The sequence below is a fragment of the Chinchilla lanigera genome, unplaced genomic scaffold (genome assembly GCF_000276665.1).
Source record: "Chinchilla lanigera isolate Chin_1 unplaced genomic scaffold, ChiLan1.0 scaffold00019, whole genome shotgun sequence".
Taxonomy (NCBI): Eukaryota; Metazoa; Chordata; class Mammalia; order Rodentia; family Chinchillidae; genus Chinchilla; species Chinchilla lanigera.
Genome location: NW_004955420.1, coordinates 29,418,129 through 29,434,242, shown reverse-complemented (window position 1 = coordinate 29,434,242; position 16,114 = coordinate 29,418,129). Strand labels below are relative to the sequence as shown.

At 56.9% G+C, this 16,114-nt stretch overlaps 2 protein-coding genes across 9 annotated transcripts in view; both read left to right on the top strand.

Annotated features, from left to right (window-relative positions):
- The window catches only part of Rpl14 (ribosomal protein L14), a 3,913-nt gene extending 427 nt beyond the window's left edge, over positions 1–3,486 (top strand). The window contains exons 2-6 of the mRNA XM_005383578.2: positions 111–212; positions 617–711; positions 2,669–2,768; positions 2,858–2,911; positions 3,135–3,486. Coding sequence (XP_005383635.1) covers positions 111–212; positions 617–711; positions 2,669–2,768; positions 2,858–2,911; positions 3,135–3,446 — 663 coding nt within the window. The 3' untranslated portion in view covers positions 3,447–3,486. The remainder of the gene's footprint in view (positions 1–110; positions 213–616; positions 712–2,668; positions 2,769–2,857; positions 2,912–3,134) is intronic.
- Positions 3,487–6,905: 3,419 nt separating this feature from the next.
- Positions 6,906–13,271, top strand: LOC102010909 (zinc finger protein 621). 8 transcript variants are annotated; one of them, XM_005383573.2, is made up of 6 exons: positions 6,906–7,220; positions 7,805–7,884; positions 9,825–9,914; positions 10,305–10,397; positions 11,367–11,499; positions 12,117–13,271. In XM_005383573.2, the coding sequence occupies exons 2-6, from the start codon at positions 7,813–7,815 to the stop codon at positions 13,190–13,192; spliced, it is 1,464 nt and encodes a 487-aa protein (XP_005383630.1). In that variant the 5' UTR covers positions 6,906–7,220; positions 7,805–7,812; the 3' UTR covers positions 13,193–13,271. The 8 variants fall into 8 exon arrangements, with proteins under 8 accessions (XP_005383630.1, XP_005383631.1, XP_013368856.1 ...); XM_005383574.2 differs by having other exon boundaries at positions 6,906–7,236; XM_013513404.1 differs by lacking the exon at positions 6,906–7,220 and adding an exon at positions 7,360–7,699.
- The last annotated feature ends 2,843 nt before the right edge of the window (positions 13,272–16,114 follow it).

Sequence of the window (16,114 nt, the reverse complement as noted above, 5' to 3'; positions counted from 1 at the left end):
CGGCGCCTGCGCGCCCGCCGCCGACCCCCGCAGTGAGCCGTGTTGCCTGGGAGCTCGGAACCCCGCGGACGAGCGCGCGCTTGACCCTGCACCCTGTTCTCGGCCGCCAGGTGTTCCGGCGCTTCGTGGAGGTCGGCCGGGTGGCCTACGTCTCCTTCGGGCCGCACGCCGGAAAGCTGGTCGCGATCGTCGATGTCATCGACCAGAACAGGGTACGGGGGCGGTCCAGGTCGCCGCTCCACGCCCGCTGTGGCGGCGGGGGGACGCGTTTCCGTGGCATAGATAGTCGGCCCAGCGAGGCGGCTCCGGCTTGTGGCCGTACCGTGCCATCGGGGAGGAAGAAGGGGGTCTTAAACGCAAGCTGGCGTTAGCTGTGCCTGATGGTGGAGCAGTGCCTGGGTCCTTACGGATACGATGCTGGTGGGTTCAGATGAGCTCCGTTCAAAACGAGTGTAGCGGGCACCCAGGCGCGCAGAAGGCGGTTGGCGTGCTCGTGCCAGTGCTGCAGCAGTAGTGGGGTTGGATGGTCCTGAAAGGTGAAGCAGCCAGTGTCGGAGTGTTTGCCGTTTCCCTGCTGTGAGGTGTTGTGCTGAGCGATCCCCGGGCTCTGTCCTAGGCGCTGGTGGATGGACCGTGCACTCGAGTGAGGCGGCAGGCCATGCCTTTCAAGTGCATGCAGCTCACGGACTTCATTCTCAAGTTCCCACACAGGTAACCCCCCGCGGCACTGTGCTAGCAAACGTTCTAGTTTGATTTAATTAAACCTTCTTGCTTCTGTGTTTTTACCTTGAGAGCGGAGCAGGCAGAAATCGAAGCAGCGTAGAAGTGGGGTTTACATTGTAAAGCAGACTGGCGTGCTGAGTATGGGGTGCACACCTGTAATCCCAGGACGCTGAGCCAGGATTGCCAGCATTCAAGGCTAGCCTGGGCTGCTACTGAGACCCCGTTTCAAAAAATCTAAGTATCGTTTGCTTTTGGAATGTCCTGTGGTCACTTTTCCACCATGGCCACTGGGTTTAGTTTTATTCAAATTTGGATTTTTTTTCTCCTTGTGGTCCCTTTTTTGATTGGGAGGTGAGTGTTTTTATGACAGGGTCAGGTTGGCCTTGAACTCACTGTGTAGCTCAGGAAGGTAATCTTATCTCATCCTCTCCACTGCTGGGATTACAGATGTGGGCCACTGTCCCTGGTTTTTTTAATCACACGATGAAATTCTTAAAGAGTTTGGGCTCATTATGGGGCAGTGACATTCAGCTTTAAAACAAAAATGCCTGTTCTTTTCGGAGCTGGGGAGAATTGGACGCAGGACCTTGTGCATGCCAGGTAGGTGCTGTGCTTATTAGCTATATATAACCAGCCCTAAAACAAAAATGCCAGTTCTTTCTTTTCCAGTGCTTATTGTTAGATGAATTCAGAGCATCATATCAGTTATAAAATACTCAACCTGTGAGCTTCTGTTCCAGGTTTATGAACAGGGAGCTAAGGCAAAGGGGGACAGTTCTTTTGTTGATATGGAAATAAAATTCCGTGATGTGTTCTTGTACAGTTACGTTGACCTACAACAACAGGTGGTTGTAGTGGGACATAAAACATGACCCCCACGAGTAAAGTAGATCTGAGTTGTATAATTTAGTCACCTGTGTGTAGTGTCCAGAAGATGGTGATACTCCATATTTTAGGTCATCTCTTTCCATCTAACACTACTCCCTCACCAAAAAAAAAAAAACAAACCCTAAAAAAGTGGGACAGAAACCGCAGTGTGCGGGCACCTCAGTGGCTGGCGTACACAATGGACACTTCAGGACTGGCAGTGGACACTCCCACTCTGCGTGAATCGGTCCCCGCCCTGCTGCTCATGCACACTGTTTGAAGGCCTGTTAAGGATGAATCCTGCAGATGTCTGCATCAGTAGAGGAGTTTCTCTGGGAACTCTTGGTAATTGTTTTTGATACTTGAGTGATAGCAGGTGCACAGTACTGAAAGGAAATTGTTGGCTACCCATTCACTACCCTCATTAGTAATCATGTAGTGAGGTGATTTTTTTTTTTTTTTTTTTAAACCTTCCAGTGCCTATTGGTTCGTTTTTGGAACACTCATCACCACAAAACCCTGGAGAGTTTTCAAGTTCTTGTTCCTTGTGTTTCTAGGTAACAGGAATTTCATGCAAAAATTCGAGAAGTTCAGTCTTCAGCATAAATGGGTTAAGTCTGCAACATGGATAGGGAAAGGTGGACTGAATTGCAGATTTCTTTTTTTTTTTTTTTTTTTGGTACCAGGAGTTGAACTCAGGACCTTGTGCTTGCCAGTAAGGTGCTTGTGCCACTGAGCTATATCCCTGGCCCAGAATTGCAGTTTTGATTAACTTTGACCTTGAGCCAAGCGTCAGGCACAACTGTGATCCCAGCTCTTGGGAGGCTGAGGCAAGAGGAGTTTCTGAGTTCAAGGCCAGCTTGAACTACAGTGACTGTCAAAAACATCATCTTTGAAATTGTAGTAGCTTTGTGAGCACTGTTCAGTAGGTGGAAGACATACTATTGGGTGGTTTGTGTTCTGTAGACAGCTAACACTGGGAAGTAGTAGGAGAGATGCTTTCTGAAGGACAAAATGTCCTAGATGGCTGTGTAATGTCAGAGCTGGTTGCTTAATCTGTGATCTTGGATTTCTCTAGTGCCCGCCAGAAGTACGTCCGACAAGCCTGGGAGAAGGCTGATATCAACACAAAATGGGCAGCCACCAGATGGGCCAAGAAGATAGAAGCCCGAGAAAAAGTAATGTTCTCGGGTCTGGGAATTCTGAGTAATTGGGAGGTTTAGAGGGTGGCTTGAGGAAGATCACTGCTTCCTTTTCCTTTTAACAGAAAGCCAAGATGACGGATTTTGATCGTTACAAAGTCATGAAGGCAAAGAAAATGGTAAGTTTTTCAATCCATACCGTCTAACTTTACTTCAACATAGGGCAGCAGTGGCCAAATTCAGAAGGAAGTGTCCTATTAGCTGTATTTCCCAGTGACCTTAAGGAATGACTTTTTCTGTGGACTCAGTTGTAGGATACGGATTAAAGTTTTTTCTGAAAAATCAGCGTAGATGAGTGCTGTGCTCGTGTAGTAAGTGCTTCCTCCTGCTGACATTTTTCAGAGGAACAGAATAATCAAGAACGAAGTGAAGAAGCTGCAGAGGGCAGCCATCATAAAGGCTTCTCCCAAAAAGGCGCCTGTCGCGAAGGCTGCAGTTGCGGCTGCTGCTGCTGCTGCAGCTGCAGCTAAAGCTAAGGTTCCAGCCAAGAAGCCGACTGCCGCTGTCAAGAAGGCCGCAGGCGAGAAGGGTGAGAAGGCCTCCGGTGAGAAGGCCGCACCTGCCCCGAAGCCGCAGAAGGGTCAGAAGGCTCCGAGTCAGAAGGCTGCAGCCCAGAAGGCGCCAGCTCCAAAGGCATCGGGCAAGAAAGCGTGAGGCTGTTAACAGAATAAAGGTTCTTTTTGACACGCTGGCAGATCTGTCAGGTCTGGATTTAAAGCTTGTTGCGGTGGCGTTGCGACGTCATTAGAAGAGCCCTATTAGAAACCCCACCGGAGCAGTGCGCCCCACCACCAAGGGCTCCCAGAAGGCGCGGCTGCAGCAACTCCACGTTTTTCCTTGTACAAAGAGATAGTGGGTAGGGTTTTTCCCATCCCATAAGCAGACCTCCCGCCTCCTTCAGGGTTTTGGTTTTGCTTTTTGACTTTTTGTATGTAAGTAAGTTCTTGACTGACACGGGTTCCTTTCTGGGAGAGTGGTTCAAGTCGGATTCTTTCGTGAGCTGGCCGAGTGAGGCTCATGCAGTACCCTGGTGAAAGCTTGTAAGTCACAGACTTGACTGTAGTCTGGGTTTGCCTTCAGTTTGGAATCCTTTTGCCTCCACTGCAGAGTGCTGACATTAGACTTCAGTAACTTGAACAGTAGGGAAACCTCAGTGCTCTAAGAATGTAGAACATCTTAGAAATCTACGAGTATGTTGAAAATGACACACATTTTCTGATCAGAAGCTATCTTCCCATCACACCTTGTAATCTCAGCATTCTGGAAGGCTGAAGCAGGAAGGTGGCAGTTAGTGACTTATCAAGACCCTGTCTCAAAAGTGAGTTAGGGATGTGGCTTGGTACAAAGTCCTGGGGTCTGATTCCAGGTGCTGCCAAAAGGAAACCAGCTTTAGAGTCACTGGGATCAGAAAGGAAGGCCTTCCCTTGAAGGCAGAGCTGCCTTGGGCCTGTCCTTTCCTTGCCCGGTCCACTCCCCTGTGGGGCACCCTAGGTTGGTGTCTGTGATGGTGTCCTGGGGAATGGCTTGGGAAGGAGCCCCCGGGAAGGATTATGGCTGATTTTGTCAAAAGTCAGGAAAAGACAACCAGTGTGGGGTTGGTTCTTGTAGAGGGCGACATGTCTGAGTGGCTTGGGAAAAGGAGTTAAGTGAGGAAGCTTAGTCATAATGGGACGGCCACTTGCGGCACCTGCTTGTGATCACAGCACGCAGTTTGGAGGCTGAGGCAGGAGGATCACGTTTTTGAGGTCAGTCTAGGGTGCATAGGAGACCCAGTCTCCGAGTGAGTCTAGAAAGGCAGATGGGTGAGCTGTAGGGCAGAGTGGATGTAGCTCAGTGGTAGAGGGCTTGCCTAGCTTTGGGGAACCTCTTATAAATTCCCGGTATTGCAAAAAAAAAAGTATTTGAGCCGTAACCTGCACAGGGCGCCAGCAGAACCGGTAGATGTTGTGCCAAGCTGGGCCTGGGGAGCGGGTGTGACTTTCAGAGCCCCTGCCTCAGCAGCCTTGAGTGAGATGATCATCCTCCAGACCTAAATGGAAGGTTCCCCAAACTCCAGCAGGTAGTTGGGTTTTTAAAATGCAGCCTAGGCCAGGGTGAGGCAAGAGGATTGCCAGGAGTTCTATGCCAACCTGAACTACATAGCAAGACTCAAAAATACCACCCCCAAAAACGCAGACTGACAAGTCCATTTACTCTAAGGTGACTGCAGATGAACTGAAAGGTGGTTGTCTCCACTTGTGGTTCCGCACACAGGGAGGGTTGCGTGAATCCTTCCCGTGCCTTTGCGGGCGTCTTTGTGGAAGCAGGCGCAGGTCTCATGTTCCTGGCTAGGGAAGACGTCCTTGTGGGTTGCTTCTTGGCCTTGTATTAGACTGCAGAGTTCTCCAGAGAAGCAGCAATGGGTTGGATGAGAGTGGGTGGGAGGGAGGACAAGTGCACTGGTGCGGAGGACAGGACGGCGTCCCGGGCACAGGCAGCTCCACCCAGCTCGGGTCTGCACTGCTTGCCGGCACCTGCTCTGGACCCACAGCCCCGGTGTCAGCACCTTGCAGTCGGGAGCTGACCCGGGAAGCTTCAGATTGTGCCCCTCCACAGCTGCCTAGTTCTTCCTTCTGCAGGATAATCCCAACAGGAGCACCACTGAGCCGCTGCGCATGTCACAAATGTATTTTTGGTACTAGAAATCGAAGTCAGGACCTTGCACTTGCCACGCAGGCACTGTTCCGCTGAGCTATGGCCCCGGCCCTGGCACGGATACTCTTGATCATCTCTAGTGATAGGCACGAGGGGCCTTGGCAATTGCATTCCTGAGCAGTGCTTCTATGCATTTTTTTCTCCCTGTACTGGGGGTAAAACCCAAGAGGCTCTCCCACAGAACCACATCCCAGCCCTTTTTTTGTTTTTTATTTTGAGATGGAGTCTTACTAAGTTGCCCAGGGTAGCTTTGAACTTGCATCTTCCTGCGTCAGCCTCCCAAGTAGGTGGGATTATACCAAAGAGGTCCTGGGTTCAATCCTCCGTACTGCAGAAACAAAAAATACGTAAGACTGGATGTTTGTGGAACTTTATTTTTTCTTGTTTTTCTTTTTGAGACGGTCTCACCATGTAATTCACACCAGCCATCAACTCGTTATGTAGCCCAGGCTGGCCTTGAACACTTGGTGATCCTCCTGCCTCAGCCTCCCAAGTGCTGGGCTAACACTCGTGTGCGGTCACACCCGCTGACTGTATTTTTGTAGTACTGAAAATCTTACATGTCTGCATCACACAACGCTTAATTTTCTTTTGTTTCTAACAATTTTTAAAGTTGATTTCCTTGGATTTTGTATGTAGGTGACAATTATAGCTCAGCTGTATCCCTGACATACAACATGGAGGGAGAGGGAAAGCCAGCAGGGGCCACCAGCCTCGTGTGAAGGCAGCATGGCGGGGAATGTGCTGTGCTGGGTGCAGGCAAGCAGAGCGTGGTCAAGCTGTCTGCCCAGAACAAGGAGGAGTGCACCCCTTTTATAAGGACGGCGAGAAGGCAGGGGACGTTAGGCAGGAGGATTTTAGTAAGCGCCCGCGGTCCAGTGCTCCGGCTGTCCTGCACCTCAGGGGGCGGAGTCCTTGAAGTGTCGGGGGTACATCTTCGGGTGGCTCCAGACGTCCCAGCCCCCGCGTGTCCTGTGCTGCCTCCTTCGGACACCGTGTGCCTCCCGCGAACAGCCTCGGCGCCGAGCCGCGTTCCCTGCGAGGGGAGCGCTTCTGCGGGCAAGCAGGCTGGGCTGGGGAGTGAGGTCCGACTAGAACTGCACAGTCTAGGGGCGCTGCGCCCACCCGGAGTCACGTTAAGTCACTCACCCGGGACCTGCGCTGCGCTCGAAGAGCAGCTTTGCTGTCCTCCCCTCAGACGCCGTCTCGTGTTGCCCAGGCTGCCCTGGCACCGCCGGGTCAAGCAACCCTCCTGTCTCAGCCTTCCAAGGAGCTGCGACTACAGGCTCCACTGAATACGAAACATAAGACCTTGCAGTTCTCACCCTCCCTTCTGTCCTCCCGCCGCCAGCCAGACCTGCAGGCCAGCGCGGGGACCCCAGACCCTCGCTGGTGGCGGTGTGCTTTAGGGTGACTGACGTTATTTAAGCGCCAGTCAGCAGGCCAAGTTGCTGTCGGTTTGGTAACTCGGGAAGCCGAGCTGGGAACAGCCCGGCCAGGTCCCCCGGGTCAGAGCAGGGTCGGGGTCAGACCGCGAGGCGGGTCCCCTGGCCTTGGGGATCGGGTCACGAGCGCCGAGCCGCAGCCCTCCGCACCCCGCGCACGCACCACCGAGACGCGGGCCTCCGGCGGCCTAGAGCGACAGCGCACGCCCTTCCGGGTCGGCGGCCGGTCGGGCTCCACCGGTTCCGGGAGCTCGCCAGTTTCGGGCCCCATGGGTTCCGGGATCCGCAGGTTCCGTGCTCTGCAGGTTCCGGGCTCCGTGGGTCCGGGGCGGGTTTCGGACTCAGCCCCTCCCTGAACCGAGGCGACCCGCTGACCCGATACCCCGGCCGGCCGCCTCCCGCATGCGTACTGCGGGTTCTCTTCGGGGTCCCCTGCGTCCCGGGTGGCGTCTCCGGGCCGCGCCCCAAACCAAGGACCTCGTGCCCGCCTGCCCGCAGCCCCTCCTGTCGCGTTTGGGCCGAGGTCCCTCCCGTGTCCTGTGGGGTCCGAGTCCCGCTCCCCCGTCCCCTGGGGTTGCGGTCCCTCCTCTGCCCCGTGCAGTCGGGGCCCCGCTCCCCGTGCCCCGTGCAGTCGGGGCTGCGGCCCCAGCGTCCCTTGGGGTCTGCTCCCTCCACTGTGGGGTCCGATTCCCGGTCCACTGTCCTGAGGGGTCGGGGTGCTCTGGACCCTCCCTCCGGTGCAGGTCGCCCTCAGGTCCGGTCGCACAGGTGGTCAGCGAGGATTGGCCCTGGGCCAGGCACAGGGTCCCCTCCGCGGGCGTGGACAGAGGGGGACGCAGTGGCCCCAGGTGCTCACAGCTCTTCTCCCCTTAGCTCTGAGGATGTCGCTTTCCAACCCAGAAGACAGCGTGGAGGCCGGGACATCAGCTGCGCTGCAGATGGCCTGGCCACGGGTGAGCTGCACCGTCCACCTGTGCTGTCCTCGGCCCGGGGGTCAGGAAGGACCCGGCTGGCCTGGGCTCCTTCCCCAGGGCCTGCGCAGCGCTGGAGGGAGCAAGCACTCCGTGCGAGCTGCAGGCTTGGGGGTGTGGGACCAAGTGGGAGAGCTGAGGCCAAGCGGTCCTTCCCGAGCTGGGGTGCAGGTCCACCCTGGGGAGCAGCGCGTGCTCAGCACTCACTGAAGCTGTGAGGTCGGGACGCAGGCCCTGGTGTCCAGGCCGCCGCGGTGAGACCTGGGTTCTGCCAGGTACCCAGCGTGCATCCCTCGGGTAGCAGGCACAGCAGGGTGAGCTTTACATGTTAGAAGGGCTTTTCCAGTCCCAGGGGTAGGCCGGCTGTAGAAGGGGGCAGTCACGTAGGAGGATATTGCAGCTCAGGTCTTTTATTTTTAAGATCGTCTTTTTTAAGGGAAGTTGGGCTTGCAGCAAAACCGGTCAGAAAGCACCCAATTCCTGAGCACCTTCTCCCACCGCACCCCGCTCTCCTGCCCTGCGTGGCCTGCCCTGGCCGTGCCTGACCCTGGGTCCCCGAGCAGCCCACGCTGTGTGGTGCCTCCTCCTGAGGCTGGGACAGCGTCCACACTCCCAGTGTTCTAACCATCCAGCAGCTCCTCACCCCTCCCCTGACCCCTCACAGCTGCGGGACGGGCTTTTTACTCCAGAGTCTTAACTCCAGAATGTCACGCCCTTGCGTTCACGTATCGTGTAGCTTTTGCAGGTTGGCTTTTTTCACCTAGCAGTGTGCGCTGAGGGCCCCCATGACGTCAGGGCAAGATGGTTTGTTCCGTGTCAGGGCCCAGTAATATTCCGTTCTCTGCCCCTTACTTTAGTCACCTGTTCGCTTACTGAGAGCAGCTTGGTGGCCTCCAGGTTTGGCTGTAGCAAAGCTGCTGTGTGAACTGTGGTAGAAGAGCACAGCATGTGTTCAAATAGAACACTGTATTACAGTGAAAGACATTGCCGTGAGCCCCCTCAGAATAGTTCCCCTTGCAGTGAACACCCTGTCCCGTGGTTCCTGCTGCTTTCTGAAGCAGTTCTGCAAACTCTTGTGAGTGTCTTCTTTGCTCTTGGCCGGTTGCTTCCATGGCCTGAGCTGATTCAAAGCATGTACTTTTCATGGTCATTTTGGCCTTGGGGAAGACCTTGGTGTGCACCGTGCCACACCCAGTGACTAAGGCGGATGAGGCACGGAGTCCTGTGTTTAGGAGCTGCCTTGCTGTTGGATGGCGCTCAGCAGCGGCGTTCACTGTATTTTTATCACATCTCATAAAGATGCTCAGGAAGGAGAACCCCAGAACTGCTGCAGAAAGTGGTGAGCGGGGTGTGGTGGAACATGGCTGTAATCCCAGCACTTAGGAGGCTGAGGCAGGAGGATAACTTCAAGTTCAAGGTCAGTCTAGACTACATAGCAAGACACTCTCAAAAACAAACAGATAAAACCCCCAAAGTGGCAAGAACAATGGGATGGGAGGACACTGAGGGGAATTCACAACACTGTTCTTCACTGTAATATATTTTTAAAAATTTAAATGTTAATTTTTGGTCACCCCATATGTATCTATGTGCAGGTTTTTGTGCAGGTGTGTTTCAGCTCCTTTAGTAAAATACCAAGGAGTGTGATTGCTGGGTCCTGCACAGGTTTAGTCCTGTGAGAAACTGCCAGGCTGCCTTCCAGAGTGTCTGTACATTCTGAGTTCCCACTGGTGGGTGAGATTGTCCTGGTGCCCGCGAGGGAGTCCTGGCTGCCAGGCGGTGGGTGGGGTGGCCATGTGGGCCCTGGGACTGTCCAGTCAGGTGGGGTGTCGCCCGGCCTCCGATGGGCTCCGGGCTGGAGCAGGGCCCCATGGAGGGGCCCGTCCTCACCCTCTCTCAGTGCCTGAGCACTGTGATTTCAGGAGCCAGTGACTTTTGAGGATGTGGCTGTGACCTTCACCCCAGAGCAGTGGGCCGGCCTGGAGCCCGAGCAGAGGAGCCTGTACCGGAAGGTGATGCTGGACAACTACGCCCTCCTGGCCACCCTGGGTGAGGCCGCTCAGCCCTGCAGGGGGCCGGAGGCCCGGTCGCTGCAGGCTTGAGGCTTCTGCCAGCCCAGGGTGCGGGGAGCACTGGGCAGGGAAACCCCTGGTCCTTGGGCTCTGAGCCCTGCCAGCCTCCAGGGGAGCCCTCTGCCCCTCAGCTTGGGGAGATGTCCCGGGCCCCGTGGAGCGGCTTCCAGGAAAGGCAGCGTCCTGCCTGCAGAGCCTGCGCCCGCGCAGGCCGCACTCCGGGGAACCTGCAGCTCACCCGTGCCCTGGGCCCGCGTCCCTTCAGTTGAGTCCCACGGCAGCCGCTGAAGGAGCACAGAGTCCCCTCACGGCCTCCCTTTCCTCCCACAGCAGCCACTCCGGCCCGCAAACCTGCCCTTATCGCCCGGCTGGAGTGCGGTGCAGCTCCGTGGGGTGATGAGGCCCCCGGGAGCGGCCAGCCCGGTGAGTGAGCCCTCTTGGGGCTGGGGTGCAGGTGGGAACTCGGCTCACATCCTGTGGGGCCGCTCTGTTCCCACGGCTCCCCAGGTCCCTCCGGGTGCCGCCCGTTCCCAAGCAGAAAGCAGAGATCCCGGGACTCCAGAACCCAAAACCTCTGCTTTCCTCACTCACTGCTGGAAGCTCTTACCTTGTTTACGCCATTTTTCATTGCAGACAAGCGGCATTTCAGGCAAATTTAAGGAAAATGCGATTCTGTGGGTCACACTGATGTGCCTCACAGCTATGAATATTTTTATTTTAGGTGCTGGGGATTGAACCAGGGGCCTTGCTCCTGTGCAACATCCACAGCCCTTTCCTATTTTATTATTATTATTATTATTATTATTATTATTATTATTTTGTCTTTTTGAGACAGGGTCTCGCTGTGCAGTTCAGGCTGACCTTGAGCTCGCTTTGTAGCCCAGGCTGGTCTTGAACTCGCAGTGATCCTCCTGCCTCAGCCCCCCGAGTTCTGGGATTACAGGTGTGCACCACCACGCCTGGCAGCCCTTTTCTATTCTTGTTTTTTATTGTAAGACAGTGTCTTGCTAAGTAGCAAAGTTGCCCAGGCTAAGCATGAACTTGTGATCCTCTTGCCTCAGCCTCCCACAGTGCTGGGATTACGTGTGCACCATCACACCTGGTAGAACCATGGATTTTATTTTTAGGCCTTAACAATGAAAAGAATGATTTCATAATTTTATTTACTTTTTAACAAAATTTTTTTTGAGATAGGGCTTTTACTGTAATTCAGGCTGGCCTTGAACTATGTTGCCCAGGCTGGCCTTGAACTTGCAGCAGTCCTCCTGCCTCAGCCTCCCAAATACTGAGATCACAGGCAGGAACCACCATGCCTGGCTTTGTGGTTTTTATATCTAAATCCCCTAAAAGTTCAGCTTCCAGTGATCTTCAGCTCTCTGTCACATTTGTTAGAGATGGGACCAGCGGAGAGAAGTTTGGCTGGGAGTCCTCCCCACTGCAGCCCAGGACACACACACGTGCGCACACGCATGCACCCACCCACCTGCATGTGGAGCACCAGGAGCACTGAGAGCCCCCTGCGGAGGTGCGAGGTCCTGGGTGGCCTTGGCAACCTGGGTCCTTCTTAGGTGGAGCTGCGGCCCACCACTCCCTTGAGCAAGATCCCAGCACAGCGGTCCCTTCAGCCGCAATTCCGCGGTGGCCCCAGACTCAGGATCCACCTGCCTTTTGAGAGCCGTTCCTTTCACCCTAGAAAGTCAGGTGGAAAATTTAAGAGCAGTTTCCAGGGCGCCACCTCCGGGTTGTCGGTGCGGCCCAGTCCCACGTCGGCTTGGTTTCTCTCTCCCACCTCATGACCTCTCGCCTGCTAGGTCTGTCTCCTCCCTGCCATCTCCCAGTCCCCCGCTTCCTGCCGAGCCCACATCTCCCATCCTCCTCCTCCGCCTTGCTCTCCTCCTCCATGTTTCCCTGCCCGCTCACTGCCGAGCCCTCCTCTCCCATCCTCCTCCTCCGCCTTGCTCTCCTCCTCCGTGTTTCCCTGCCCGCTCACTCCCGTGACCTTGCCGGCCCTCCCGAGCTCACTTGGTCCCCAGCGTCTGGTCACTGTTTGGCTGTCCCTCCTCCTCCTTCGGTCAGCGTGGCCACCTCAGGGACGCCCTAGCAGCCACCCGCGTGGTAACCGATGCCTGTGCTCTCCCTCAGGGGCTGGGAGCTGGGTCGGGAAGGAGGAGCCAGATCTGAAGCCTGAGGCTGTGGTGGAGACGCCAGGGGAGCGCCTCAGCAGCACCGCCCCGAGCGTGGGCTCTGCAGGCCAGGCTGCCGGGCCGACCGCCAGTGTGAACCCGAGCCTGATCCTGCGCGGCGGCATGAAGTTCTATGGGTGCGGAGAGTGTGGGAAGATCTTCCGGTACAACTCCAAGCTGCTGCGGCACCAGGTGAGCCACAGCAGCGACAGGCCCTTCCGGTGCCAGGAGTGCGGCAAGGCCTTCAAGTCCCGCTACGACCGCGGCGTGCACGAGAAGAACCACACGGGCCGCGGCCCCTACGAGTGCGGGCAGTGCGGCCGCGGGCTGAGCTCCAGCACGGCCCTGACCCAGCACCGGAGGGTCCATACGGGCGAGAAGCCCTACGTGTGCCCGCAGTGCGGCCAGGCCTTCCGCAGGAGCGCGGCCTTCCTGCAGCACCGGCGGCTGCACACGGGCGAGCAGCTGCACCGCTGCCACGAGTGCCGCAGGGCCTTCGGCTGCCGCTCGCTGTTCGTGGCTCACCAGCGGGTGCACACGGGCGAGAAGCCCTTCCGGTGCCCGCAGTGCGGCAAGGCCTTCGCCCAGAAGGCGGCTGCCGTGCAGCACCAGAGGGTGCACACCGGGGAGCGGCCCTACGCGTGCGCCGTGTGCGGCAAGGCCTTCCGCTGGCACGGCAGTTTCCTGAAGCACCGGAGGCTGCATCCTGTGGAGAAGCCCGCTGGGGCTCGCAGGCCGGGTCCCCAGGGCCCTGCCCCAGCCCTGGCCCCTGTCCTTGTGCCCCAGGGGTCGCACTCTGCACCGGCCATGGCCCTGTCCTCGCTGGCCTTCACCCACGCCTTGCTCATCCCTGCCTTGGGTCCCACGCTGCTGCTGCTACCGCTGCCTTTCTCTGGGACCCCAGGGCCTCCCGGAGCGCCCTCGCCGCCTGTCCAGATGGTGAGCGTCTTCCGGGGCCTCGGCCCCCCCAGCAAGCCGGCCCCGCCCCTCCTGCCTGTCCACACCCCGGTGGCGCCCCAGCCTGGCAGAGTCTGATCTGGTCTCCCTCTCCGCACGTCTTCAGCTGTCTGCGCCTGCGCTGCACTGTAGTTTATATAAACCTGTGGGGCCCAGGTTTGTGGACGTTCCCTTCAGAGTGAGAGTGGGAACCCTGGACCCCGGTGGTCGTGTCTGTGTTGTGCCCGCTGTGTCAGCTGGCCTGAGGTCACAGTGTGTCTGGGGAGCTAGGACGGCACACCCGTGCCCGTCACGGGGTGGAGGCCGGGCAGTCTGGTGGGGGAGGGGTCCGCGTGGCGGGGGACCGAGAGCTGGGGGAGCTTCCGACCATGGAGTTTGGAATTGGCACAGACTGTTTCGTGGCTGGTGTCTAGGTGGGGTGTGTATGTATGTACCGGTTTCCCCCTAGTACTGAGGACTGAATGCAGGGTCTTTGCACGGAGCCACGTACCCAGCCCCCTTTTGTATTTTGAGACAGGGTGTCCCTGAGTTGCTAAGTTTCCCAGGCCGGGCTGGAATTTGTGATCCTCCTGCTTCAGCCTCCCAAAGTCCTAGAATGACAGGTGTGGGATATTAACGCGTTCATGCCGGGCCAACTTTATGCATCTCATTGCCAAGTGGTTTGGACCACGAGTGGCTGGTGAGCGTGCCACACAGGACCGTGTGAGCCACCGCCGTCAGCGGCCACCAGTACCGCGGTGGCTTGAGCTGGCCGGGCCAGGTCTGCGCCTTTTGAGGACTGGAGGGAGAGGCCTGGCGTCTGGGAGACAGTGAGCTGGCACAGCTGGAAGTGTGCGAGGACAGCGGGCCCAGAGGAGCGGGAAGGTGTCTTCTCAGGGGCCTGCTCCCGGGACCCAGCGCCGTCTCCTCGGCGACCGCACCGAGCGCCGCCCTGGGTCTCTGCTGTGTGGCCAGATTGGGTTTCTGACACCGCTCTGTGCCGTTGCCCCCTTCGCAGGCAGCGTAAGCTGTAAGCACGGACCCATGAGTGACCACAGCAACAGGCAGTGGTGTCTCAGAGTCAGAGGCCGGGTGGGGTGGGCTCTGGGGTCACCGAGTGGGGCTCTGAGGGAGGTGTTGATGGGGAAGGTGTCACTGGGTCCCAGCCGAGGCGGGAAGGCCCGGACCCCTTCTCTGTGTTGGCTGTCTAGAGGTTGTGTGAAGAGATGACTTTAAACTTTACCGCGCCGCTGAATTACCTCTGTGCTTGGAAAACAAAGCGACAACGTGAAACAGCGCAGGAAGAGCTGCTTTGCCGCCCCAGCCCTACCATTCTGCTCTGGGTTGGAGCTGGGGTGGGCGCTGCGTGGTGTGGACTCTCCCTGCCCGCCCTGGCTCCCTCAGCCGAGATCCCCGAGCCGTCTCCCCACCCTCCAGGCACTGTGTTCCTCGGGGTCAGCAGAGCCCCCGCTCAGGGTCGGCACTGTCCCTGGGCACGTGGGTGACTGCTGAGCCCAGCATCTCACAGGTTCATGCCAGGAGACCAAGGAGGAGCTCAGTGCTTGATGGAGCCGAGTGACACCCGGGTTCCCAGCTACCTCTGCCCTCTCTTTGCTGTCAGCCGGCATCCACTTGGCCCTTGCTGGAAAGGAGCAAGCTGCCAGCATGGTGCCTGCAGCCCCAGGCCGGCAAGAGCCATGGAGCCGCCCTCTCCTCCCCTTCAGGTCTGTCGCAGCCGCACGCACGCAGGTGTGGACAGCAGGACCCAGGGCGTTCAAGCACGAATTTGCTGCACAACTGTGGGCTCCAACAGAGCTCAGTGCTGGGCATGGCCAAGGTCACCAGGACCCAGCCTTGGTGCCAGATGTGCCGTGGGCCCCAGCGGTGCTGCAGAAGGTGCGTGGCTGCTCTGGGGTTTGCTCGGCATGCGGGGAGGCGTCTGGCAAGATCTGCAGACGGAGTGCGGCTCCTCTTTAGGGTGTCTGGGCCCAGTCCATCCCGTGTGCATCCAGGGATTAGAGTTCCTGGGAATGGGAAAGAAAGTCAGAATGCACAGCAGCCCGGGCCTGGGGGAATACTTGGAAACATCAGCTATAAAATACCAGATCTGGCCAGGCAAGGTGGTGCACACCTGTAATCCCAGCACTCAGGTGGCTGAGGCAGGAGGATCGTTGTGAGTTCGAGGCCAGCCTGAGCTACAAAGTGAGCTCAAGGCCAGCCTGAACTACATAGCAAGAACCTGTCTCAAAAAAAGACAATAAAATAAAATAAAAAGGATTGTGACATTTTATATGGAATCAGAGAAACTAAGAAGTTGAGCATCAGTTGGACAGATAAGAAAATACAGAAGATCTTTCTCCTACCCCCTTTGTCTTTCTCTCAAATATTTTTCTCTTCTCAAATATATTTCAAAATATCTCGAGTTAGTGGTTCTCAACCTGTGGTCTCTTCAGACACAGCCACCTAGATCAGATCTGAAGACCCAACCCACCTGGCCGGGCGATGGAGTAGCGCCGTGTCTGTCTGTGGATGCGTGGGGCAGCGCGGCTCTCTGGGAGTGCTGAGGCCTGGCTCGGTTCTGCCCTTGGATGAAGCTGTGGCTGAGCGCAGAGTTAGAGAGCTTTCTGGCCAGAAGTCTCCTCTGCTCCACTCTGCAACGGACACCTGGGGCTTTATTGACACAAGGGTGTCCTTTGCCGGGGCGGCTTTCCGCAGCTGTGGAGAGGTGAATGGCCTCTCCCGCTGTGGCGTTTGGGGACGGCACTGACACTTGGCCCTCCCAGCCCTGGCTGTGGCTTTCTGCGGGCAGCCTCCTCTCCAGCCCCTGGTTCTCCCAGTGAGCAGCAGCTCACTGCACAGAGTGGGTTTTCCTGCTGTTCCTTTTCAGGCTAACACATTAATATTACCCCATAGTTACTGCGGACTGATCAGCTCCGAAATCTCCCAAACAAGTGGATGGTGAAGGCTTAAATAAGTGAGACAGGTGGTATGACTTTAGGGCTCCAGGAGGATCAAAACCCT